At 41.5% G+C, this 27,357-nt stretch overlaps 2 protein-coding genes across 6 annotated transcripts in view; both read left to right on the forward strand.

Annotated features, from left to right (window-relative positions):
- The first annotated feature begins 7,639 nt into the window (after positions 1-7,639).
- Positions 7,640-27,357, forward strand: part of LOC103357619 (myomegalin-like) — a 41,450-nt gene continuing 21,732 nt past the window's right edge. For all 5 annotated transcript variants that reach the window (XM_008282239.1, XM_008282240.1, XM_008282243.1 and 2 more), the window contains exons 1-7: positions 7,640-8,159; positions 13,738-13,814; positions 17,449-17,572; positions 17,659-17,816; positions 17,913-18,069; positions 18,658-18,711; positions 27,162-27,299. In XM_008282239.1, coding sequence (XP_008280461.1) covers positions 8,019-8,159; positions 13,738-13,814; positions 17,449-17,572; positions 17,659-17,816; positions 17,913-18,069; positions 18,658-18,711; positions 27,162-27,299 — 849 coding nt within the window. In that variant the 5' untranslated portion in view covers positions 7,640-8,018. The remainder of the gene's footprint in view (positions 8,160-13,737; positions 13,815-17,448; positions 17,573-17,658; positions 17,817-17,912; positions 18,070-18,657; positions 18,712-27,161; positions 27,300-27,357) is intronic.
- LOC103357618 (uncharacterized) lies at positions 24,545-25,881 on the forward strand. The gene has a single exon (XM_008282238.1). It carries the CDS (start codon positions 24,545-24,547, stop codon positions 25,862-25,864), a length of 1,320 nt encoding a protein of 439 aa, XP_008280460.1. The 3' UTR covers positions 25,865-25,881.

A 27,357-nucleotide genomic window follows, 5' to 3' on the forward strand; every position in this document is an offset into this window, starting at 1 on the left:
ACCCAGCAGCTGTCAAAAGAATTTACAATGCACCGGCTGGAGAGGAGGCACTGGAGGACAGAGCGGGCCAGTGAGGTAGCAGCAGGCAAACCAGTGAGCAAATGCTGCTACTAGGTGTCCATATGTCTATGTGGAGGCTGCACTGTAAAACAGGAATGTGTTTCAAGAGCTTTTACCTGAAATTTGATGAAGAATTTATTTGGCATTTGACAGATTTTCCCAATTTAGTGGAAAAAGTTTTCACGTTAAGAGTATAAAAACAGGCCAAAACTGTCCATGATGTCCACATGCATGTTTGATGTTCCTGGGGAGTTGTCCACGCGTAGACATGCTTGCTCAGAGCAGATGGACATACATGTGCAGATGGTTTACAAAGTCATACAAGAGTCAAAGTCTGACGACACCTAAATGTCTTAATGACTGCAGCACTTTTGCTTTCTTGGCTGTAGAAAACCGTTAAGAAAATGATTGAAAATTAAATTCTGGGAGCAGCTCAAGTGAATTTGGACCGACTAGCTTCCAGGTCAGGCAGGGTCGTTGAGATGGAGCCCACTTTATGTGTCCTGGGGCATCTGAAGGGAGCTGCAGCGGCTTTTAATTGATTTCTCTTCAGCTTTTAACTGTGTCCAACCTCACATTTTAGCGCATCGACTCTTCAGCTTCTACAGCATTGGCCTAATATCACGGCTGGTTGGCTGCAGACACCAGAAAGAGAGAGCCGATGGCAGTGTATCGAATGAGCTTTTATCTTCCACTGTTTCTCCTCGGGGGTTTGTCCTCTCGCGGCTTTTATTGGTTCTGTATACAAATGGCTGTCAGCGTGACCAACGTTAAGTTTGAGATGACGCAGTCATTGAGTCACTGCTCAGCGATGACGTCATCGACCGTGATCCAGTGGTCTAGGATTTCACAGATTGATGTAAACAATCATATCTGAGTATAAATGTGTCCAAAATTAAAAGATTACTTGTCCAACAGTACCTCATGGGGACAAGAATCAACAACAGACTAACTGCAGGACCCACAGATGGAAACACTCCTTTGTCGCTGCTGCCATTGTCCCCTCAAACAACACTGATTGTATTTGATTTTATCTTCATATATTTGTCGGTTGTGTAGTTTTTGAGTGTGATGTAATTACACACCATTGTGTTTCTTTTTTGTGTACTGCTGACTGTAGGACAAATTGCCCCTGATAAGATTAGAAGATAAAGACTTTACTTAAATGAAAATTCTGTATTTGTACAAATGGAAACTCATTCTTTTGACTGTACTATTGATTTGTTATTAAATCAACAAAACATCAGTGTTTTAGATATTTGCCATTTTTTAAAGGAAAATTATCTACACGAAGGATTAAAAAAATTTTTTTTTGACTCTTTATTTTACAGGTTTTCACAGTTTTGTTCAACTGCAGATAATATCGAGGAAAATCACAGAATAGAAGCATTAATTTGCACACAAACTGTAAAAAAAACCCCCAAAAAAACAGGCCAAATTTGTACATATTGTCCACATCAAAAATCTGTATCTTTACAAATAGTGTTTTTTTTTGGTTTATTGTATTTAAGTCAACTAAGAAACAATTATTTTTAAGATATTTCTCATTATTTGAACAGTCTGAACATTACACTGTTTCACTGGTTTTTCTACCGTTGCTGCCAGATTTTCACAGTTTTTTTTTTTTTACACAGATTTTTTAATTAATTAATTTATTTGTTTTTACAGTGTATGGTCAGTGACGCTGTGTTTTTATTGGGCTGCTCTTGCCAATCACTTATGCAAACCATTCAGTGTGTTGGTCTGCACTCTCATCACTAATGGATGTAACCACATTAAGACTGTAAGTGCAGCGTAAACTCCCCCTCTTTGGGTTTTTGCTGGGCAGCACACAGCTGTGCAAAGACACTCAGCTGAAACCCGACCCTCAGCGGTTCCTCCCAACACCTCACATCCGTCCTGTCCCCTGCTGGGACACCCTGAAGACCCCCCCAATCCTCTACAGAGGTGCAAATGAGATCATGGCTTTGTAGTGAGATGGTTTTAGTGGCTTTTTAATTCATAAAGAGCTCTTTGTTTTACAGGATCACAAAGAAAGTTGCTATTTTGTGTGCCATAAATGCTTGAATGGGCTCATTGTTGTAGGTGTTATTTATCACTGTCTTTTTTTTTGTGTTTGTCTTGTGAGCATGTTACTTATTCTGACAATAACTTCTGCTGTTTCTCTCATAGTACTGTGGAAGCGGATTCATCACCCAAGACCACAGGTCACATGACAGGTACGTAGCTTACAGACTTATCAGACATTAAACATCCAGCTGGTTTCCATATTTTATGACTGCGAGCAATAGATTTAAATGTACATGTTTTTCCTTGTAGATTTGTGTAGTGATGAAACAGACAACTCTCCTCCTCTTCAGCTTCACACACTCAAGCAGTTTGAACAGGTGAGATCCTTCGTCTTTAAACATCAGTGGGCTCAATGTGACTGTTCTTCACCATGATGACTAATTGTGTTAGAATTTGCTCCACAGTGCCCCCTTGTGGCTGCATGCTCAGCCACCAAAAAGTAAGATTAAAGATAAACAGTGTTGAGGAAATCAGGAGTCTGAAGGCAGAAATTCATATCCGAACCATCTGGAGCACACGTTTTATAATATAAGAAAAGGAGAGCACCTGCAGCTGAGAATGTTGGATGGAAAACACCCAGAAGTCTCCTGGTATTTTAAGCCTCCCTCTGGCTACTGCATGGCCCACTTTAGGTTTTCAGTCTCCTCCGCTCTATTATTGGGCATTGTACCAGTCGCATGGTGGAGGAAAGTCAGTCTGTTGAATATTCCTTTTAATGTTTGGCAGCAGGGTGCCGTTGTGAGCGTTCCTGAACATGACACGGACTCCCTAGTTCGGATGCATCACTTAAACATTGATGCCAAAGATGGGTTAAAGATGAGAAGAATATGAAACTCACAAAGAAAGTCTGAGGGGTTTTTGTTGCAGTCAGTTCTTTTTGACATGTGACAGAAAACACAGAAAACAGGGTTGTTTTTATGTAAATGCAAAGAGTGTAAATTAATATTGACTTGTGCTTTTTTTTTAGTGATAATTAAGATAGTGGTGTAGATAATGATACAGAAGATCTTAGTGAACTCCAAGAATGAATGCATTGCAATACCAAGCAAGGCGACGCTGGCCCGTCATTCAGCTCTGCAGTCGTCCCACACATGGGATGAAGGTTTTCTGAGTGTTGTGGATGACTTTATGTATTAAGCAAAGAGTCCGTGCATCCTCCCCCAGGACATTTTGAGCATCAAAAACTTAATTTCCTGCATTCTGGGGGTTTTTTTTCTACATCAAATTGTTGGTTTTCAGTACCTGCAAAATACTGCAAAGGAAACAATATTCAGACACCAGATGCTGATTCAACACATATTTAGGCGAGATGTGCTCTTTTGTCCTCTTTGAGGTCTTTTGTTTGAAGATTTATCCATTTAAATGTGCATCTCGCACAATTTAATGATACTTTTATTCATTTTTAATACGTTTTAAACTCTTGGACTTCAAATATGTTTCAGCAAAATTTCTGAAAAAAATAATTCAAAACTGCCCATTTAGAATATATTGCTTAAACTGCTAAATTAAATTCCTCGTTGGGCTGCAGGGTGGCGCAGTTGGTTAGCACTGTTGCCTCGCAGCAAGAAGGTCGCCGGTTCGCGTCCCGGTGGGGGCACCAGAACCTTTCTGCGTGGAGTTTACATGTTCTCCCCGTGCAGCGTGGGTTCTCTCCAGGTTCTCCGGCTTCCTCCCACACAGTCCAAAAACATGTTGAGGTTAATTGGTGATTCTAAATTGTCTGTAGGTGTGAATGTGAGTGTGCTTGGTTGTCTGTCTCTAAGTGTAGCCCTGTGATAGACTGGCGACCTGTCCAGGTGAACCTGAGTCAGCTGGGATAGACTCCAGCCCCCCACGACCCTTGTGAGGATTAAGCGGTGTATAGATGATGGATGGAAATTCCTTGTTTTTTTTTAAGTAGTATTTCAGAATAAGAGTCTTTTGCTGTGCAAATGCACGTGTTTTGAAACCTGACGGGGACGTATCCCATGCATCCCCTCTGAAACCTACACCTGTGGCTCCATACGTTCCTTCACGTGTCATGTGTTGAAACAACTTGCTTTAGGAGAAATGAAAAGAGCCACAAGAATTCTGTAGTCTTCTTAATTAGTAATGTCCATGAAACTAACTGACTTTCTATGAGTATGTATTGCCTTTTTGTGGTAATCGTGGCAGCTTATACTCTTTTTAAAACATCTTGCATAAGAATGGCTGACTATTTTATAAAACATTCAGACTATGTTGCAAAGTATAACATTGATTCCTGCACATTTTCCACCATAAACACAGAAACTTGTGACATTTCACACACATACCAGATCAGAATCAAACCCACACACACACTGCTGGGCCTGATAAATAGGGAGATGTGACTAACCAGTCGTGAAAGCTTTTAGAGAGAGAGCTCTGTGCTCGAATGTGGAGTCGCTTACATGACCGACACTTCATGGATGTGTCACTTTTACGCCTGACGTATTCATACGCCATCACTCATGTTTATTTGTCTTTGATCGGGAGTTGAAAAGTGAGTGTATGTGAAGGCGTGACTATAATGCATGTGTGAGTCTTAAAAATACGCACCACGTACATGATGTCATCCCCTAACGTTGTGTGGAGACGCAGCTTGGCGCCTGGCCTATCTTTGCACTGAATTATTCAGCTCCAGCATGTAATATGACACTCTAATGGGCACACTCACTGAATGCATTAAGAGCTAAAAATGACGTAAACTCTCTGTTTCAGTCACTTTATTATGCGAGCTCTGTGCATTTGATTCCAGCTGAGGTCTGGTGCTTCCTATGACAAACAAGCCTACATTTTGTAGGACCCTGTTCCTTTTATTTATATATATATATGTGCTTTAGTTCTCTTCTTTTAGTTTCCTTGTCTCTCTGAGGGACATTCAGGGATTCACCACTCCCTGAGATTCAGGACACCTCCCTATTAATAGCACCGTGGCTCACAGCTCTCAGGTCTCCTATTTCTTCTCACTTATTTCCACTCACCTGTCTGTCCCGCTCCCACCAGCCTCTTTTCATTTAAATAGAGACAGACTGGCTCGTCTTTAACATCATACCCTTGCAACAACAGAAAAAGAAACAATATCTCAGTCTGTCAGGGAGTTTTTACTTTGCTAAATGCTACATTAGCTTTTTTTAGCCAGTAGGGGGCAAAAGAACATCAAAAACTTGTCAAAGCTAATGTGTTAGCAAAAAGTTATCTTTAATTAACACTAATTTATACTTTTTTTTTTTTTGCCACGTTAACTTTAAGTTTAGTATTCACTCTGTCTCAGTCTGTCGGGGAGTTTTGGTTTAGCTAAATGCTACATTAGCTTTTTTTTAGCCAGTAGGGGGCAAAAGAACATCAAAAACTTGTTGAAGCTAATGTCTTAGCAAAAAGTTATCTTTAATTAACCCTAATTTATACTCATTTTTTTTGCCACGTTAACTTTAAGTTTAGTATTCACCCTGTCTCAGTCTCTCAGTGAGTTTTTGTTCAGCTAAATGCTACATTTGGGTTTTTTTAGCCAGCAGGGGGCAAAAGAACATCAAAAACTTGTCGAAGCTAATGTGTTAGCAAAAAGTTATCTTTACTTAACACTAATTTATACTTGTGTTTTTTGCCACGTTAACTTTAAGTTTAGTATTCACCCTGTCTCAGTCTCTCAGTGAGTTTTTGTTCAGCTAAATGCTACATTTGGGTTTTTTTTTAGCCAATAGAGAACACAAGAACAGCAAAACATGTCAAAGCTAATACGTTAGCAACCAGCTAACTCCTATTAACACTAATTTTTACTTATGCTTTTGCCACACGTCAACTGTAAGTTCAATATTTACTCTGCTTTTAGCTCTAAAAAAATAGTTGGGTATTTGCTTGCTAATGTTAGCCGTATTTTTGTGTTTTTTTTTTTTACACTGGGTAACTCTAGCAAGTTCCTAATGTGTTTTTTTCTTTTGGTGCTACACAGGTAAGCAAGCTTTTACCATTTTGTTGTTTTTGCTTTAAGACTGAAACATAAAGTAATTTTTCTAATAAAATTAATGAGTGACAAAAAAGAAAAAAAAATGTCATGTAGCTGCTGAGCTGGGTGATAATTTGTCTGTTAACTTTTTCATTTGACATCCATTTAGCCTAAACTTGGGGATACACTGACGTCGACACCTCATGCTGACATTTGACATTTATATAAAAATACACATTTATCTTAATGGAGCCGGTTGTAGGACTCCTTTTAGCTCATGAACACTTTATTACAAGGCACTGTCACTACTCTCAGTCAGACATGCTGCATATTATTATTTTGGGAGAGATGAGGCCTTTCAGAAAACCCATCATTTGGCACGAGAGGGGGACTAAACAGGATAAGCAAAAAGAGAGGGGTGCCTCTTAGTGGAAATCCCCAAACTGGATTGTAATTAGATAGTTGGAAAGCAGAAACAAAGACAGCTCTTCTTGGTTCTTAAAACTTGTTCATTCTATCCTGATACACTTTCTCCACCAAGGCAGGTTGAGAGCTGCTTTGAAACCAGTATGCCTAACTCAAACCAGTTTGCATATCAGCAGGCAAATAGCTCTTGTTGTGGAAAACTGCCTCCAAAGTCGTCCCGCATGCCTCGACTATTCTCTTGCGCTGACACAGGCCTTCGTCTGCCTTGACCTTACAGCTGCTCGGTTTTTCCCTCACTCATATAAAAAAGTCCTGCAGCTTTATAATAGCAGCACAATGATGGCTAGAGAGAACTAAAAAAATGTCTTGTAACATAATTCTAATGCCACAATTCATCATTATTTTATGAATTATTACTGATTTTGCAAGAATTTCAAATCAAAAGCTGCAATCAACACGTGTAACATTTTCCCAAAGGGCTCATAGATGCTACTAATGCTGACATGACTGTGACTCTGTGTAGTGTTTTTATTACTGTTTTCTTTTTTAATTTGTTCAGATTAGTTCAGCTCACGTCTACACAAATAGTCTCTGAATCTTTTTCATGCAACTGTTGGTCACAGCCGAGTCAAACGTTGCTTCTTGGTTGTACTGAGGAGAATCTTTGGTTTTTACAGAATCTGATTAGTGAAAACTGTTCATTTGTGGCATTAAAAGCAAAAAAGAAACATGTAGAGTAATTTTGTGAAATATATTTTAAGCTTAGATTTATTTCAATATTAGTTTAGTGAGTGTTAAATTCCTTCCATTTTAGTAGTTTGCTGTAATTTGGACCTTTTTTTTTAATTAAATTCAGAGGGTTAAACTAATTCCATTTATTTACAATGTGCCTGTCGTGCAGTAGAGAGAAAGCAGCTCATTAGTGTCTGCCTCCTTTCTCCTCGAGCCCCTTGTTTGTTCCTTCCAGCTCTCCTTTTTTGCAGACGGGTGAGATTTGCCTTCATATCACAAGTGCCTGTGAGCCTTTTCCCCTCTCCCCCCCCACCTCCCCTCCTTCCTCCCCTCATCTCCCCTTTCCACTCATGTCCCCTGGCGGTCTGGGATTCCACGGATGTCTCTTCCAGTAAAATAAGCTCCTGTCCCATCCCCGGGCAGACCACAACACACCATGGAGCCGACATGGACGCATCTCTGACCTGCCGGGCTGCAGAGTAGCCCTCTGCACGGCAAACGCCCCTTTGAACTGTAGTGTGTGTGTGTGTGTGTGTGTTAGTTTTAGTGTGTGTGTGTGGTTTTGTATGGGCTAGGATGACAGTTTTTTAATATTTTTTTTGCATTATGTTCTTTTGGAGAAGGAGCTAGCATGTCTAACGGTTACCGGACTCTGACTCGAGGACATGCCTTGATAGTTGCTGTCCTCTAAAATGGACTTCCCCGATGATACGGAGAGGTCGAAGTCGACAGCTGATTTCTGATCTATTACGGACATGTCAAGCGGTGTCGGTGCTCTGTGACGGTCATGTCTAACGGTTACCGTACTTTATCACAGCACCTGAATGACCTGAAGAAGGAGAACTTCAGCCTCAAGCTCCGCATCTACTTCCTGGAGGAGAGGATACAGCAGAAGTACGAGGAGAGCAGCGAAGATGTCTACCGCACTGTGAGTAGGACGGCTTTCCTCTCTGATACGTCAATGAATGGGAATGAATGTTGATGAATGGGACTGTAAGGGGTTGTCCTAAAAAAATGCATATAACAGTCCCAGCTGAGCTTTGTGAGTGGTTTATCAGAAGATTTCATTTGTGCCGTTATCAGTGCTACTTCATCACCTTTACTCAGCCACTTACTGTTTGTTGACCCAGCTGTCGCACTGATCTGTGATGTGACCCGTCATGTGTTTGCTTTACCGGGTGCTTGTTTTAAAGATATGGCTGCTGCTAAAAGACTACACATTAACTACATCTTTGCTCAGCAGCTTTGGTTTGCGACACTTTTTGTGCGGTTTCGAAGGACTTGCTGTCCGTTGCTGTCTCATACTGGGATTTGTGAAAATTGTGTGCCTGTTGATTAAACTGAATAGATCCAATCCTTCCTCACAGTCCAGAGATAATGAAATAATAAGACGAAGCTATTATGACGGCACATTAGTGGGAGCGTTGAGTTGTGTTAAATCGTTTTGGTACCAATCAAAATGAGACAGTAGCACAGAGTGTCCAAAAAGTTCTGAAAGCAGATGTCAAATCAGATCACATCAGAAGCAAAGGCAGCACTAATATTGGATTGGTAAGTGACAAACTACCCTGAAGTCTGAGAATCAATACGAGGAGAGATTTGGATCAGTGCATCCCAGTTTGTTTTTTAAAAAAAAATCAAATAGATGCTAATTTGAATTCTAAAAATTGTTGATTTTAATTACGATTTTAGTTAAGAAATCTTTTTTCCTTTGCTTTCCGTTGCAAGTGCGTTTTTTTCAATTAACGTTTATGTTCCTTGAAATTTTTCGTACTTCATACATTAAGTATTCGAAAAGTTTTATTTTTATTTTTTTAACCTATTTTTATGATCCACATCTACTCTCTGGCCGGATTCTGATAATATTCAGACAGAGCAGAGCCAACATCCTCCATTATTTCTACACACTCTGCTCTGTTATTCTTCTGTGCTGCTTTAGCCATGAAAGGCCATCTTTGGAAATACTGGGTTTAAACGCTCCCAGGCAAACATTTTATCATGCCGGGCATGTGGTCTACATTTATGAGAGCATGAAAATACCTTTGCAGATACAATCTGCTGCTTGATAACAGATTAAAAATAGCGTTCAATTTTTCCCCTGTAGTTTGCTCAGGGTAGCAGAATCACATAAGGTTGAGGTCACAAACAAAGTAAGGTATCAAAGAAGTATTGTGCTCGTATTTGTTCCACATCTTGCAAATAAGTATCAGTGTTTATCTATTGTAGTTTGCAGCTGTGTTGCCACTGGGGTTTAAAAATGTGTTAAAATAATTCATTTGCCAAACAACAAAATAGACAACAATTGTGTTTTTAGTAATTAAGTTTGAGTATTTTCTGCTTTTCTGTTATGTGTTGTTGAACTTCCTGGGCTTTGGGCTGGTGGTCAAACAAAAGAAGAAATTTACTTACTGTTATTGTTATTGTTTTCACATTTCTTAGATTACAGAATTTTTTAATGAGGAATCAGAAAATAATCTTTAACTGCAGCCCTAAAAATGACAACATTTTAAAAACCGTTTGTGTCTCTCTCAGAGCTTCTGTGATTCTGCTGTTTAAACGAATGTGTTGCTTTCCTCTGCTTGTTTCTCAGTGTGTTTGCATCCGTCTGTGCCCATCTATATGTGTGCGTGTAAAACGTGCACCTACAATAAGGTGACCCAGTTCAGCTGTTGTCTGTTATCACAACCCGGCCCGCACTTCAAACCTAACTCTGTCCTCGTCCCTTTATTCTAAATCCCTTGTGATCACCAACACTTACTTGATATGAGAAAACTAAACGGCTGTTTGATCCGGCCAAACGAGACCTGAGCGTTCTTCCACTATTAAAGCATACCAGCGCTGATTGAGTAAACTGATATCTCGTTGCACAGACTGGAGTTTAATTTACAGATCTGTCACTCTGTGCGGCTGAAGATTAAACATTGAAATCACTTTTTATTGGACACTAAATCTTTGTTCCATGGAAGTGACCCGACCTGAGCTGCTCGCATCGAGTGTCGTGACAGAGCGCCAGTGTTCTCATCCTTTCTCTGAGGCATTTCATGTAATACAGTACAGACTAAGTGTGTTGGTCCTGGGCACATAGTGATCTCTCTGAGCGCTCCAGAACCTCTATTTATAGAGCACCCTTCAGTGCACTGATTTACCGTAGGACACGGCTCATGCATTATTACACGTGCGTGTTCGTATGTTTGTTTCTCTTTTAGTCGTGTAAGGCCGTTTATCACATTATGACGGAGACGTATTATTTAAGAGGCACGATTAGCTTCCATCTGGAGCTGCAACTTAGATACTGAACAATGTGTTGTAGTGTTTTTCCAAATAAAATTAATTGGTGAGTCAGATACCTTATTTTAGTTGAACTGTAAGTCAGAAAATCCAATTGTCAGTGAAATGAGCAGCAAATCTTCATATTTGAGAAGCTTTAGCTTGTAAATGTTCATTGTTTATACTTTTAAAGTTGTATTCTAAAATGCTGCTGCCAGTTAATTGGAGGTGGTAATTCCAAATTATGTAAATCTCCAGAGTGGATTAGTGTGCAATAAGCAGGATCATTATGAGATGAATTTCGGCTAAATGGTAATATGTGATGGACTCGTGGGTGGTCATTCACAATGCTGCAGGTGTGTTTGCTTTATGTGTGGTCGTCCCGTCAGTGATTTAAGTGCAGCCATCTCACTCCTCTTGGTTAAAAGCGGACCTGTTGCTGAGGGCCGACAGGCCAGGAGGGGCCAGAATAGCAGGTGCACGGTGATGGGTGTCTATATATAGAGCTGTTTTCAAGACGGGGAAATGTCTCTCTTACTGTAAACCATGTTGTTGACACACGCAGGAATACGTGCTGCTCCCACATGCACGTTACATTATTTATTATCAGAGCATTTAGTCGAGTGATTGACTGTCGATAGCTGTGCAGCGCATGTGCCTGATCAGATGTTGCATAAGCTTCAGTTGCTGCTGCCTTACATAGTAACATAAGTAGAGTGGAGCTCATAGAGATTCATTGATTGCAGCAGCTTTAATGATCAATATAAATAGAAAGTATACCGGACTAAGCTACTGCCCGATCCATGAGCAGCCCTCAACACACCATGGAGCTGACATGGAGACATCTCTGATACTTCAAGAGTAAAAACTAAAGCATCCCAGTCACTAGATGCTCTTTCAAAATATGTATTCATAGATTTATTTGCACTAAACACAATCCACTCTGATTAATAAATGTTTGTTAATAAATAATGCATTTTATCTGCTTTACTAAACACAAACCACCTTCACTTATTTTAAAAGGAACTTTTATTGTCACTCTTTTCTTACTGTTGCTCATCCACAACACTCTAACTACATTCAAACCAAAATGTATCTCCACCTTTATGGTCTTCATCTGTGGCTCTGCTCATTGGTCTCTTGATCATTTAGTTAATTACTTTCCCTACACAATGCCCATAAACTGTAAGAAATGTTGATCATAGTCTCCTACAGTCCAAATCAATGTCTTCAAATGTGTACAGTCATAGAAGAAAAGCAGAAAATCCTCTTATTGGATGATTACTTTTCCATCAAAATAGTTGCTGAGTAGTTTTCTATCAAAGGGTATATTATATGATTTCAGGTATTTTATGGAACTTTTCATGTCTGAAGATGAAAACAAAAATGATGCTTATGCTTGTCAATAAGGCTGCAACGAACAATTACTTCTGTTTCTTTAATTGTCAGAAAACTTTAAAAAACAGAAACTACTCAAACTTCATTTGAGAACTTTGGATTTTTTCTTAATGTCAAACTGATGAATGTTTTATTAAAAATACATGACGACTGGTTTTCTTTTTTGACAACTATTCAATTAATTGTTGCAGCTCTACTTGTCATTTAATATAATATGAATGATATTTAATTTTTGCAGAGTGAATGTGTACGTAAATGGCGACTAGCAGTATGTGAGCACTCACGGTTCCCTTTTAGTTAAAAAAAACAAATCTAGGTTTCAGGTTGCATGTGTTGATGTGCTCTTTGTGAGTATTACAGACATGCAGCTCTCTGGCAAGGACAGGGGAAGGTCGACGGGCTGCAAGTGAAATTAAAAATTGAAATAGTCCAAGATGGACCAATGAAAGCAGCATCAGCATCAGATCTGACTCCTGCAGACAGATCCAGACAGACGGGCAGATAAACTGTCCTCTCTCGCTTGTCTGAGGTCAGAATGGAAAGAATGATCCCCACTATTCCCCCTGTTCAAATCCCCTCGCCCAGCGTATGAGCACTGATTGCCCCCTAAGTTCTCCCCCGTAGATCCCAGCAGGTAAACAAACTGTAGCGTTCAGCCTTTTGGCCCCATGAGTGAGTATTTGAGCTGCCCTGAATTCTCCAGCTCTAAATAGATCAGCCATGACAGCACGGTCAGATGCTCTGCACTGATGACACTCAACACCCACACAGCAGAGACAGAGAGATTACAGCGAGATGGAGAGATGAAATGGCTGAGAAAAAACCGAGCAGGGAACGAGACAAATAAGTGCTAAATGTGCGAGGGACAGAAGTAATAACCTTGAGATTCAGACAAACCCGTTAAACATAGAAGCAATACAATGCATCAGAGATACAGATACACTCTACAGAAAATGATGAGCTATTAATGTATGATATTAATAATATATGATCCTAAAATAGATCCTTTGTATCTGCGGTGTGTGACGAGCTATTCCAACAGTTACATGTCTGTATGTTTCTCTTCAGGCTTGATAAGTCCTGAACTGTTTAAGGCGACATATCCAATGAAAATGGTTTTGAATTGTGTTTTAGAGCATCATAATGAAGTTTTATATGATTTAACAAGCTTTGACCTGAGAGTTTTGTTGCTGTTGCTTTTCCACTGGAAAACTGCCAGTCATGTCATTTTATTGTTGGCTTTTCCCCAATAGGTGTTATCAAAATTTAGAATATCCACTAATCATTGTCATTGGTGGATATCCTAAATGCTTCAGTAGAACCCAACAAGACTTTTCTTTTTGGTTTTTGAAAATGTTTCTCATCCACGAAGCTTCAAAGAGACATACTTTGGGATGGACACTCCTCGAATGGTGCAACTCGATGATATAGTGTTAGGTAGACACAGACTCATCCTTAACAGCTTATCAAGCAGAACAGATTCTCCTGAAGGACCAGAACTATTAACTAAGCAAGGCAGAGGGAGAGACAGGTCCATTTTGCTATGGATGCATTTCAGGACAGGAGTGACCAGACCCTCTAGAAATTGACAGCATGTGAACCCAGAGCAGAAATTCCACATATTGCAGTCAAGGACACATAACTCCAGGGCAATCACAACCAGTCGCACAGGAACAAGACAACTCCACAGTGATAGACTTTCAGGATAAAAAATCTGAGCCTTTTGGATGAGGTGAAACGTCTTCAAGTACCAGTAAGACGCCCAGCTGCCTTATTCTGACAGCACTTAGGATTACAATTATTGATTGACTGATCATCTCTCTGCTCTTCTTCCGTTGCAGAACATCGAGCTGAAGGTGGAAGTAGAGAGCTTGAAGCAGGAGCTCCAGGAGAAACAGGACCTTCTGGACAAAGCACTGTAAGTCCCCGAATATTATCAGATTTAGTTATTACTGCGATCTCAACTTAGCTTGTCAGGCTGTTAGTGTGAATGTTGGTTTTAAAAGACTTTCTTCCCCTCATTATAAGCATGCATCACAGAAAAGAGGACTTAACTGAAAGGGGAAGATCGATATTTCGGTTTAGGAATCGTTACCCTGTGAAACTGATTTAACATCAGTAATGAATCACAGATAAGATGGACGGGCATTGACTGCTTGATGCTTATTTCAGGAACAGCCTGTGCACCATAACAATGTACTTGGAGTCTTTTATATAGTGCATTGTGTGCTGCTAGGCTGAAAGAAAAATTGCTTCAGGAATTCTTTTTTTTCCCCCGTTCTGCTCAATATTCTTGCGTTGGACTGTCTGACTCATGAAAGTGATGCGTGTGTGTTTATGTGTGGTTGTGCAACTCCATCTACGGGTGTTCGAGTGTGTTCTTGCCAGAGATTAGCTGCGATTCTCTGCGTGCTCCTGCTGTAACGCCTCATACCTCAAACAGCTCATATGCCGTGCAGCTGCTGAAAGAGAAAACACACACACACGCATGCACACACGAACACGCACACACAATAAGTTTATGCAATCTGCACTATCAACCCCCAACATATTACGTAAACCTTCCTCGAAACATTTTTAAAAATCCAAGTTTTCCATCTGTGATTGCAAGTATCCAGCCTGTAAAGTGCCCTTAACAGAGCAACAGAGCAAAACGAGTAAAAGTGGATTTTCAGCAGAGTTTCTCAGAAAAGCTTGAATATTTTGGAGATGCTATCACATGTTTGGATTTTAATAGCAGAGTTTTCTGTTCAAACTAAACTGGTGCAGAAAGAGTGGCTTGGCTGATTTGAGAGTTTATGTATAGTTTATTAGACAGAGTAAACCAGCGCATGGGATTTAAAATAAACTATTTTTGTGTTTGACACTGTTGATTCTTAAAAGAAATGTTCTCCTCCGCCTGTGACACTCCTCCAATTCCACATAGGAACGATCTTAACATTTTAGTTGATGATTAACTGTCATACATATAATTGCAATGAATAATTTAACTGTCGCTGCAGGGTGGCGCAGTTGGTTAGCACTGTTGCCTCGCAGCAAGAAGGTTGCCGGTTCGTGTCCCGGTGGAGTTTGCATGTTCTCCCCGTGCAGCGTGGGTTCTCTCCGGGTTCTCCGGCTTCCTCCTACAAGTCCAAAAACATGTTGAGGTTAATTGGTGATTCTAAATTGTCCGTAGGTGTGAATGTGAGTGTGCTTGGTTGTCTGTCTCTAAGTGTAGACTGATAGACTGGTGACCTGTCCAGGGTGTCCCCTGCCTTCACCCTGAGTCAGCTGGGATAGACTCCAGCCCCCCGTGACCCTAATGAGGATTAAGCGGTGTATAGATAATGGATGGATGGAATTTAACTGTCTTTTTTCGTTCATTTTATGCCTCTGTTAGTCTTCAATTATTGGTTTTAACACCTTTGAGCGCCACTTTTTTTTTTGCTGTACATCCAACAAATCGCCTCTGACAAGTTATTGTTCTCTTTCTTTTCAATTGCCTTGAAAAGAAAATGTGGCCGTTGTGGTGCTGTGGTGTTTGACTCTGCAACAAAAAAGATTAATGTCAGTAGATCGTCATTACAATGCAATGGGTTGAATATTACAAGTTTATTGTGTTGAGATAAGCAGTTGGTGCAGAATAAGGGGATGCAAATAGTGGAAAATGATGTGGAAATAGTGACTGAAAGAAGACGTTTCTCTTATTTTATTCCTGCTCTTCTTTCACAGCTGAATGAAGCTGATTCTAAGGATAATGCAAAATGATTGTGATCAGCTCACATGTTTGCTATCAGGCGATAATATAATAATTGTGACTGGCCTTTTCCAAGATGTATTTTGAAGCTGCTGCAGGGGTTTTGTAGATGACATTGCTACCGTAGGCAATCACCTTGCTAGGTTGTGACCGTGATGGCACTGCAGACACCTTTCGAGTAGTTAGACATCACATTTGTTAGGCCTTGTATTACTTTGCTGCTTTGAGGTCATGGTTGTTGACCGTTAAATCAGTTTGGTTCATCACTGGCCAGCTGTTGGTGCTCTTGGAATGGATGGACTATATTTTATCACCGATCTCCTTCTCTGTGGTATTAAGTAGCAGAATAAAAATATGATGTGAATCACTGTTGTGTGTGAGATGATCTTGACAGTAAAGCAGTTGTTGTAGTTGATTCTGCCTCTCAGCTGGTCAACAGTTTGGCTGCTTTGTCATTTCTACATATTCTTTGGTTTAGTTGGCTCCCCTCCATCTTTTACAGGAATTTGGTGGTTGTTCAAATTGTTCAAATTGTTGACAAGCAAAGATTACTAAGTAGTCTTCTTGCAGAAAGCATGATTTTTGGGCTGTTCACATATCCCGAAGGTCTTGTCCACTTCAAGTAAAGGACATTTGTCCATGAGACAGACAGACACTTACATTACTCAGACTGGTTCAAAATATCCCAGTTATCTGAGCTGCTGCATGTGGCAGATAGAGTTAAAAACGTATGTAGAGAGCGTCCAGAACAGGACTCATGGCGACAGACTGGCGTGTGCCATTCTGGGAGCAGGAATTCTGGGATACAGCCGTTGACTGACTAAGTGATACAGACAGATGCTTGCACAGTTGGAGTCTAAAGAAATGAGGGAAACACACCAGGAGCTGCATGGTGTGTTTGTGGAAGAACACACAGAAAGACGTCTGTGAGAAATTTCAATGTTTAAAATGCACATATTTTGTGTGTAAACAACATATCTTTATCTGTGTTGTCAGTAGAGTGTTTCATCATGTTCACATCTGCCAGGATAGCATCACATTTATAACCTCTTGTTGATGACAAAACAGAGTTACAAAAGTTCAGGTTATTTGCAATTGGAATACAAATCTAAGTTACAAGAATGAGTCTTGTATGAACATCAAGTCTTTTAGCACATCAGACTGTGCGAACATCACTTCTGATGGGATACAGGACAAAAAAAAAAAAACACACCCCGGGTGGGGCACTTACTTAATCTCTGCTATAAGTGGAAGGGTGTAAGGGAATCCCATGAGCACTGCAGTAGACAGAAAGGTGATGACATCATATTATTTCTTGGCTCTCACTAATGTCTCCATCATGTCCTAAAACTGACCCCTCTGACTACATTTGGATGTGCATATGAACTAGTGCTGGGCTTTGGTAGAGTTTTGTTGGATCCACATCCAATTTTAAAATCATTTTGCATCAGTTCTAATGTTCATCACTTGTCAGAAGCTTTGTTTGGTAGCTACTAAATTATTCAGCATTGATGTAATTTAGCTACTTTAGGTAATGTTCACAACCTGAACATAAAATGAGCAACAGAAAATATGAAATCTGGATTGATATTGATTATTCTGATGGAAATATAGTTTAAAAATACCAATTTTTACACTTACACTAAAATCAATTGATTCATGTGAGTCATCGCCCCAGCTTTAGAAAGTGCAACATATTGATGTGCACAGAAAGATTAACTGGGACTCTCTTGTTCTATCAACTCTAAGTTGATCTGGTTTAGTTTGACATCTGGTCTTTTACGATGATAAATTCTGACTTTCTTTCCTTCTCCAGCACAACAGCAGAGAGCTTAACCAACCACAATGAAGCAGAGCTACAGAGACGGTGTCAAGAGAGGCAGCAGGAGATTGACCACATGCAGCAGGTGCTTGAAACAAAGATTCAACTCCTGCAGGAGGTCTGTCTACTCATCCTGTCCTCTAATGATACTGACACTCAGGTGTCCCTGGTTTGCAAATCATAGCTACTGTGTGTATCTTGCAGGAGGCCCAGCTTGCACGCAGTGAGGCCGAGCGGATGGCCTCGCTGGCTGGATCCCACTCCCACGCTTCCCTGCTCTCCTTAGACACCGCCATGGAGGAGATCCCTGAAGATGAGAGGCCTCCCAGCATCCTGTCCCCATCAAACCTCAACAAAGACAGGTGCAAAACACTAAAACATCCCTGCAGCTACCATGAACATCAGACTAAATCCATCGTTCTCTGTCATTGACCGTGCTTCTATCCCTCTATGTTTAGGTTAATAGAGGAGCTGACTAAAGAGCTTTGCTCCAAAGAGGCCCTCATCACAGAGCTGTGTGGAGAAAAAACAACACTCACACTCAGGGTGGGAGAGCTGGAGGGACAAGTTCAGGAGCTATCTTCATCTCTGCTACAGAAGGACAAGGATGTGGAGGTAAATATTGCTTTTATTCCTGCTTTAAGTCACACCCAACATCAAAAATCCTATTGGGTGGCTTTCATGTAACTGAGTCTTAGTTCATGGATCCTCATTGTTTTCTACTTCGTATCTCTAATCTGAGGAAATGTAGGAACCTTTCAGTAAATGTTTTTTTAATTTTGGTGGAGGCTTTGACCTGTTTAGGTCACACCCTGAACAATTTATGTTAGGCTTCTAATGTTACAGCATTCCTGTGGAGCACCACACTTCTATTCCAGAAAGGGGCTCCTGAAACAGCATATGTTGCATTCCTCTGTGTTATTTTGACAGCTATTCTTGTAGGTCACAGGAGCTGTCTGCATGCACTAAATACCCTCCTAAACTGCCACACACATACATACAGATATAAATGCATATGAAGTACTGATACACTGCACCAGAAACATGAGGTCATCTGATAAAACCAATCATTTAGCTTTTCTCTACAGATGTATATAATCCCTCTCTCTATAAATCTAAAAACTGAATCTAATTATTAACTTTTAGAATTCTGAGATTAGCACATACAGTAGGTTTATAATCTGTTTTTTTTCTATTACACAGTTCTACCAGGAGGAACTTGGCCAAGAGAGGCTGCGCATTGAACAGGAGATGCAGGTATGTGCAGCATTGTTGCTGAATTTGGATGACGCATTTTAGTATTTACAAGAGCTTTGTATCCTTCGCCTTCACTTGTTATGTTAGACTTCTCCACTAAGTGTCAGAGCAGCATCACATTTGAGTGCAGAGTACTTGTCAGACAGACTCTGCCTCCTTATGGAGAAATGACACATAACGTTTTCACAAAAGAGCTGACATCTGGAGAAAAAAACACGACACAAATTTAAATGGTTTATAGATTCCTGGTAATTTTACAGAACCTATACATAGTAGTTAAGATATAAAGTTATATAATATGACCAATACATGTAATTCATTGTGCGTTTTAAGAGGTTTGGTACAGAACCAATAAACTTTGTCAGATATTGAACTATTTTACTCATTTTGCCCCTGAAAAAGGTGCAGCATTCAAAATGTTACCAAAGTGCCATCTGGCTCTGTGGAATATTCTGTTCAGAAGTCACCATAATCAAATCAATACACCCTCTGTAGTGCCAGAGCAAAAGGCATCTTTCTACCATAACTGAAAGAACCAATTGTACCCAATGTCATGGCAAAAAGTAAATCAACATCTAGTCAAACACACTGCAGGGAGCTGAAAGTTGGCTTGTTTTTGTGAAATCTAATGCTGGCTGTTTCATGAGTCATTAGTTTTGTGGTTTATTCCAAACCAGACTGGCAAATTATATATGTGGCGATGGGTTAGTACATTTCCCCAAACAAAATGGAGGAACAAGATGCAAAAACAACGGTGTGCTTATGAAGCCTGCAGTGGGTGGTGCATTATGTTTGGCTTCCAGTGAAAGTACAGGTCATCTTATAGGGGGTTTATCTCATCACATGAAGTGCCAGAATCTCATTACATTTACAGGCGCTAACTGCAGCGGCATCCCCAAAGGACACATTTCTCTCCTGATTCATAACGAAACTGCAAATGGAGAGAGACCATTACCTTGACAGCCGCTCACACTAATCCAGATACAATCCTTATCTTGTTAGTTCTATAAGTTAATAATCATAACCTGTTCAGTCAGATTTATCTTGTGGCCGTGTGCAGGGTTGCTTCTTGTTGTTTGGTGTGTCAGTAGTTGCTGTATTTGCTGCAAACGGGCTTGTTGTTGGCTGAGTTTCTCACAAGCAGCATTTTGTTTTCTGGGTGCCTCTGCAGGTGTTTTAACTTGTAAATCAGTTTTGAATGAAGGATGCAAATGTAGTTGCCAAGCAGGCGCTCTGCTCAGATTTCGCACTGTAGGCATGTATGCATTGAAGTGTGTGGATGTGAGCCTCGCTGTGTGTGCACTGAGGAAATAAACAAAGCTGACTGCTCAATGATGGGATACTACACTGTATGTGCAAAACATTTAGTCACCTGTTCAATTTCCTTTTTGATGAGCAGCATTTTGTGTGTGAGTATTTACGGTATACACATAAGAAAAGATGAGCACAGTTGCTTCTCTGATGGCTACACTTGAACTACCTGCATGTGGAAATGCATAATATTGGGTGCGTGCAGAGGATGTTTGACTTTGCAAACCTAAGAGGAAATGACAGTTGTTTAAATGGTGAAAGTGTGTGTGCAGGAAATGTGTGTGAGACACTGTATAGCACCACAGACGGCTGACAGATTACAGAAAAAAACAACATAAAGGGTCTTCACGTTGTTCCAAAATCACCCATACGTGCTTTGTTGGACTGACTGATGACTGCAAAGGCCATAAAATGCGGTTCACATCGTTTTCATATTCTATCCATCCAGTGCCCCCACATGCCCTAATGGATGAGAACATTGTTATCCTAGAAGAGACCACTCCCCTCAGGATAGAAATGTTTAATCCTAGGATAAAGGCAATCACTTAGAACAACTTTGTACTGATTAGCAGTGACCCTTTCCTCCAGTGGGACAGGTGGACCCAAATCATGCCAGCAGAATGCCCCCAACAGCATAACAGAGCCACCAGATCCCTCACTGTTGAGCTCAAGCATTCAAGCCTTTACCGGTCTCGTAAAACGTGCACTCGCCCACTTGTCGAAAATGTGGTGAAGGGTGACTGATCACATTACTTTGTTCCACATCCCTGTAGACCAGTGCTACTGGTTTTTGCACCACTTATCTCCTAAATGTGCATTAACTTTTGTAACGAGGGCTTTCTGCACTGCAGCCCTACTATAATATCCCTCTGTATGTAATTGTCAAGGACTGTTCTTGCTCGTAGTCTGATCACGTCCTGCATTGATGCACTCTGTCTACTAAGAGTTACTCTTCTGTTTTCCCTTACATATCACACTAATGCACAAGCAAGCATGATCAAATTGCAGATGTGACTTTATTTGCTGTTCCTATTCAAACACCAGCCAAATGAACAGTCTTTGTGACTAAAGCTCCTGCCATCTGTGCCCCGATAATGAACCCTCTTTCAGACTCACTCTGATGTTTTCTTTTTGCCATCTTGATCCTACATCAGAATGAACTGCTCAGCATTTCTATACATCCCACTAACTGTACCTATATGGAAACACCTGCATTAGCTGTGTGTTGTACCAATTCTATATTATCAGCTTTGCAATTTAAATGGTTAAGGTGCATTTGTCTTTGTTTTAATTAAATTCTTCCACATGTGAGTTCATTTGAATTAATTGTAAATCAGTTTTACATCAGTGACAGAAACTGTTCTGCTGGGTCTGCCCACTGCTGCATTTGCATGTCCTGGCAGAGATCAAAAGACATCGTGCGTGACTCATTGTAACTGGGGTCTGGCGCGTGCACGTGTGTGCATTTGTACATTTTCAAGAGGTGCCCCCTTTCATATGTGCGTGAGTGCATGCAGGCATCTCTCTGGTTGGCAGTTTAGCAGCTCTGGTTTCAGCCGGGTTGTCGATAGGTCAGAGTGACCTTTGAGAGCTCAGGGACCCCGACACTGATATCAAGTTGTGTTGTTTCAGACAGGCACCCGCCATAAGAGCTCTTAATTAGTTCCCCAGACACCACAGACATTTAGTCAATATATGACCACAGAGAGGAGGAGGCTGGAAGTAAATCTAATCGGAAACCTTTTAGCACTCTTATTTCCAGGGATTCTTCTTTTTTTTTTTCAAGAATAAATCATAGTAACTCATACACCAAGCAACTCTAAAGCAGTTATGTAACATGAAATCTGATTGTATCTATTAGCATTAGATTTCTCAATGAATCTGATAAAAGAATACCCAGCTTCATCCTTTACACATGTGGCTGTCTGCAGCAGAAACATCTGTGTTAGAGAAAATGACTCAGCCGCAGTAATTACTCTTTAAATATTCTGCATTTAAAGACCTTGAAGCAGACAAAAGGCCCCACAACTCTGTCTCATATAATATTAAACATGTGCATGATCTCACTGTCCTGACACAACAGGACAGCTTTGAGGATGAAAGCGTATAGCTGGCCGACAGGGGATTTTGCATTACGTATCTGTTTGGAAGTCACAGCTTGACAGCGTGACCATCTGTTTGTGCATTTTCGTAAAAATGAAAGTCATGGTCACTGTGGAAATAAACTTACATAGTCAAATTCAGGATAAAGGTCTGCTTATTTGATGATCACAGTGAAATCATTGTTTGAGTAACGGCACCATGGTAACAGGAAATGAAAACAATAATAACCTTGAGGCAACAGCATGTTTTGGACACTTCTATTTGGTGTGATGGGGGTGCTATTAATAGAGCAAATCTACCACAACAATTAGATTATACCTTTACCATAATGTGCAATACAGTCAGCAATATGCAAGCAAGTTAGCAAGTCAAGTAAACATGTAACATTTACTAACATATCAACTTTTTAATCATTAACTTTTCATAAATGTGTATAAATGTAATCACTAATCCACAAGTAAGCAGTGAGTTTCAGAGTTGTCCTAAAAATGTTTAATTCTACTACTATTGATTGCTTTATAGTAGGTCAGAAATCAAGTTACAAACCTGCAGCTAAAACCATTTGAGCTGACCTAAACAATTTATTGATGATCATAACGATAATCTGTCAAGCTCTGGCTCTGATATGCTGCTACTTTGATAATGACCTCTAACAGAGAGTTTATGGCCACACACAGAGCCTCAGACAACCTCATTGATCGCTGAATAGCAGCTGTGTTTAACCTCAGATCATATACATCATTTTGGTATGTTTACCGCTCGCTGATCATCATGTGTGTAGCAGAGGATGCATCCTTTTTTTTTAATCTAATCTGCCTCGTTGCCTGATGAAAATGAAAGCCTAAAGGTCAGAAATGTGACGCTGGGCTCATGAATAGAACAGCGTGACTCAGATTCTGCAGTTTGTAATTATATGCAGGGGTGTGATGAATTGTAAGGGTTGTGCAATTACGGCTGACTTTGTGCAGAACTTGTTGTGTGGTTGTGTCTGAGGGGGAGACAGACTGTGATATATTAACTATACCTGAGAGCCAATCTGAGCTGCTCTGCTGGCCTATATATGCGGTATAGTATGTGGCTCCCCCTCTTTGACCTGCTTTCCCTTTCATATATATCAGATACCAGAATAAACTGAATATCTGATCTCATATTATGACACATGCTGTAGTTTTATTAATGAATGAACATGTTTTTTTTTTAAAAAAATGATTATTAAACTCTAAATTCTAACTTACTTAAGGGTTGTACAGCTTGCAGTCAACTATTTGGCTGCGTTAATACAGCTAATTTGAATTTCTAAGTAAATAATTACTTAAATAAACAGAGTCTGTCAGAGATATTCAATTTCTCAGAGCGTCGTGCCACTGATCATTTCACCTGTTCAGTCAAGCGAACAGAGCTTAGCAAACCGGGCAGAAGAAAGTAACACATTCCCGGGGGAACGACATTTTGTCTTTTCATCAAAAAACAGCAAAATAAATATGAGTATTTTCTAGCATTACATTTAAATGTGTGTTTCATAAGAGAAATAGTGGTTTTAAATCGGCGTCACGGGGGATAATAAACTGTGAACATCCCTGTGTGAGCACACCGGGCTTCCTCCACCCCCTCCGTTTCCCCTAGAATGGTGCGCTCCGCCGCTGCAGGTCTGACTCGGGCAGCCACATCATTATCTGCCCGGAGGATCCGCGCCTGAGCGGAGGACCGAGCGCCGGCGTACGTCTGCGTAGCGGCCGGTTGACGGCTCTGAAATGAACGGACAGTCTTTCCGTCGGAGACACACACACACCGGCGGAAGAGCCAGAGGATCGTCCCGGGACGCGTGTTGCCGCTCCGTGTCCGCGTGCGGACCGGTGGATTATCGGTTCCTCCCTCCTCATGATGAGCCCGGCGGCGCGCGGTGCGGCTCGCGTGTCCGTGACAGCCGAGTGATGGTGCAGAGGCGCGTGCGGCGGTGTTGGAAAAAATGCGAAAGGAGGGTTTGGTGACATTTTACACGTTAATACGGCGTCAGAGTGAAGGGACTTAACATGAGCAGTGTGCGCCATATTCCTAGTGCACCTGCTCCTCCAGCAAATGATCCGGAGCTGATGGACACCTTCATTTATAGTCACATTATCTATTGATCTGCTTTAATCGCCTGGTTTTCTGTCCTGCCAAGAACCACAAGTGCAACCACCCTCTACTGCTCCTCCTTCTACCTCATCTCACTTAATTTATTGCCATTGTGTTGTCACGAGGAGCATCACACAGGTCATTTTATTGTGATCTGTGTTTACTCTGATACAGCTGGACATTTTTTTTTGGTTGCTTATTGCTATGGGATCAAATTCACTATAAGGATCCAGGTATTCTCAGCTCCTCATGTTAGAGTCAGTAATACATTCTGCCACTCCTTGATAATTAAAAGCCTGGTGGAATGCTTGATCTGAAGATGAAGGAGGCGTGTCGCATCTGTGGACGGGAGCTCTGCGGTAACCAGAGGCGATGGATCTTCCACCCCACTGCCAAGCTCAATCTGCAGGTGCTGCTGTCTCACGCTCTGGGGCAAGAGCTGACCCGAGATGGCAGAGGAGAGTTCGCCTGCTCCAAGTGCACCTTCATGCTGGATCGCATGTACCGCTTCGACACGGTCATCGCCCGTGTGGAGGCCCTATCCATCGAAAGGTTGCAGAGGCTCCTGCAGGAGAAACATCGGCTGAGGCAGTGTATCGGTGGGCTGTACCGGAAAACAAATTCAGAGGAGGGTGCCGTAACAATAGCCGGACCTAATGAAAGGCAGGGAGACGGGATGGTGGATATTTCAGGCCTAACCCATGCCAAGTACTGTGCTCTGCTCCAGGATGATCTGGTCTACTCTTTGTATGAGTCTTGGGCAGAAGATGGCCTGGACTGCCAACATCACCACCACCCTCAGTGTCCTGCTGGTCCAGGGTCAGAGGTCACGGGCTCACACCGCTGTGCACCCAGCACTCCCAGGAGGTGTCGGGGATGTTCCCACTGGCGGGTGGCAGACTCAGACTACGAAGCTGTCTGTAAGGTGCCCAGAAAGTTGGCACGGAGCATCTCTTGTGGGCCATCAACCAGATATTCAGCCAGTGTCATTGGAGGGAGTGTGATTGGAGGTGGTGGAGAACGAGAGAGAAAACATGTGGAAGATTCAGAAGAAGCCCCCTCCTCTTTAACGCTGGTCCCTGGATCTCAGGACCCATCGAGGACATCCGACAGTGATCGCACTCTGGCTGGACGAGCTAGTTCCAGCCCCTCTGTAGCATCCTTGGAGGAATACACGCAGCCTGGAGCTATAACAGATGGACCGCTGAGCCCCCACCGGGAAGCAATAGAAGACCAGATATCTGACTCCCTCTCTGAGGAGCACATTGGAACCCCACATGGCCAAGCCTCGCCTGGAACAAGCCTCTCTCTGGCTCTCTGTTTGCTGCAAAGCTACGCTGTCTACAGACCGGTCCGGTGCACCAAGGGGAGCAAGCTGCCAGTCTTGCACCGACAGAGCTCCCGTAACGGAGGCTCGAGGCTGGCCTTCCCTGATCCTGTTCTGGGACTGTCTTACGGGACTCCAGACATAGAAAGAGACAATCACATGCCAACACCTGAGCTGGAGACCCCTCTGATCAGGCTGGATGTTGGCATGGATCCCGATCTGAACATGACTGACATGGTGGATTTTTTGGAAGATTTGTACAAAGAGTATCCTCCCCCACCTCCCCACCAGGTATAAGACCTTGATGAGAGTGTTTCACTACTGCAGGATGATGTGACTCAGTGCAGTAGTGCATTTTGCAGCATCTGCAGCACCCTGAGTAAACCAGCCCAACAGCCTCTGATGTTTGACAGTGAAGGCTGCCCACAAAACGATTACTCTCACCACTTTTTTTTAAGCTCAGCTAGCCACATAATCCAGCTGTCAGTCACTTATATTCTGCCCACAGTCGCTCTCACTAGCTTTTACCTACCAGAATTTGAGCTACAGCGGTGTGGAGATATTGTACATTAGAAGAGCAGTCAGGTGTGCATAAGCGGTGGCACACGACATGGCCTAATTACCTAGTGAGTGCGCGTGAGTCTCCACACACAAAGAGCTCATTAGTAATGTCAATAAAGCCGACAGCAAAGCGTGAGAGCACGGTTGTTGTTTTTAAACATAGTAACTGTAAATGTCTTAATATATTCAACAGATCAACGGTTAATGTGACATTTCAAATCTAAATCATTGGTTTTAGACTAATATTGGAGGAAGCTGAGGATTTACAGCATTAGAGCTGCTAAACACTCAGAAGCCGTCAGACAGATGAGTCTTCCAGTTTCTCCAGTGTTGTGCACACGATTTACTGCTCCATTATGTAAGGTCAAGTGTAGGTTTGTAATATTACTGATCCTCTGCAATACTTCGTGGAGGTATTTCTCTCTGAATAAGATATTTTTCCATAATAAGAGCGTGTGATCTTTGGGCACGGACTGCTGACTGAAGTAGGTTAGATGTGGGGAGATATTAAGACAGAGTGACTCTACTACTGGCCTATTTTCACTCAGAGCCCTTGAGGCAAAGTGATCCACGCAATGTCAGACCACCCTGTCATCTCAGCACTGGTTGGCTACTACAGTAACACTATTTAATGATATGTTCACTTTATAAATCCAATCTGATAAAAAAAGAGTGCACTAGCAAACGCATTTTCTTCTAGTTAGTGAAAGTTGGAAGCATTCGTATGCTGGTTATGTAAAGATAACCGGAGCACAGAGCACTTTAGCACACTCACTCATGCATACAGATGCTCACAGCTCTTTCCTCCTCATAGCTTTTTACAAATTACACACATGAATGAGCACATGTTGTATATTTTGTACACATGGAGTATTACGCAATCCACTATGCCGCCCACATCCTCTGCACTTTTCATGAATTTAAGACAACAAAAATAAGTCACAAATAATTTAGTTGCTGGATTTGCTCAGGAGAGTAAGCAGAGGTTGAAAAGTTGAATCTCACGTTTTGCTTTATTTTTTATTTCTTACAGAGCCTCGTCGAGGAGCAGCAGAGTCAACTCAACCAGTATGAGTGTGCGGCCGGGCAGTGTGTCAGCGAGCTGCAGAAGGCCCAGCTTCAGGTCCAATCCTTGCAGGCCAAAATCCACGAGAGCGAGGCCAACAATATGGTAAATACGCCTCAGTACAGCTGGCTAACTTTCTAATTGTGCATTTAAGGCCCGATAC

The sequence above is a fragment of the Stegastes partitus genome, unplaced genomic scaffold (assembly GCF_000690725.1).
Source record: "Stegastes partitus isolate 25-593 unplaced genomic scaffold, Stegastes_partitus-1.0.2 Scaffold264, whole genome shotgun sequence".
Classification (NCBI taxonomy): domain Eukaryota; kingdom Metazoa; phylum Chordata; class Actinopteri; family Pomacentridae; genus Stegastes; species Stegastes partitus.

Coding starts and splice junctions, on each gene's coding strand:
- LOC103357618 (XM_008282238.1), top strand. CDS start 24,545: ATGCTTGATCTGAAGATGAAGGAGGCGTGTCGCATCTGTGGACGGGAG.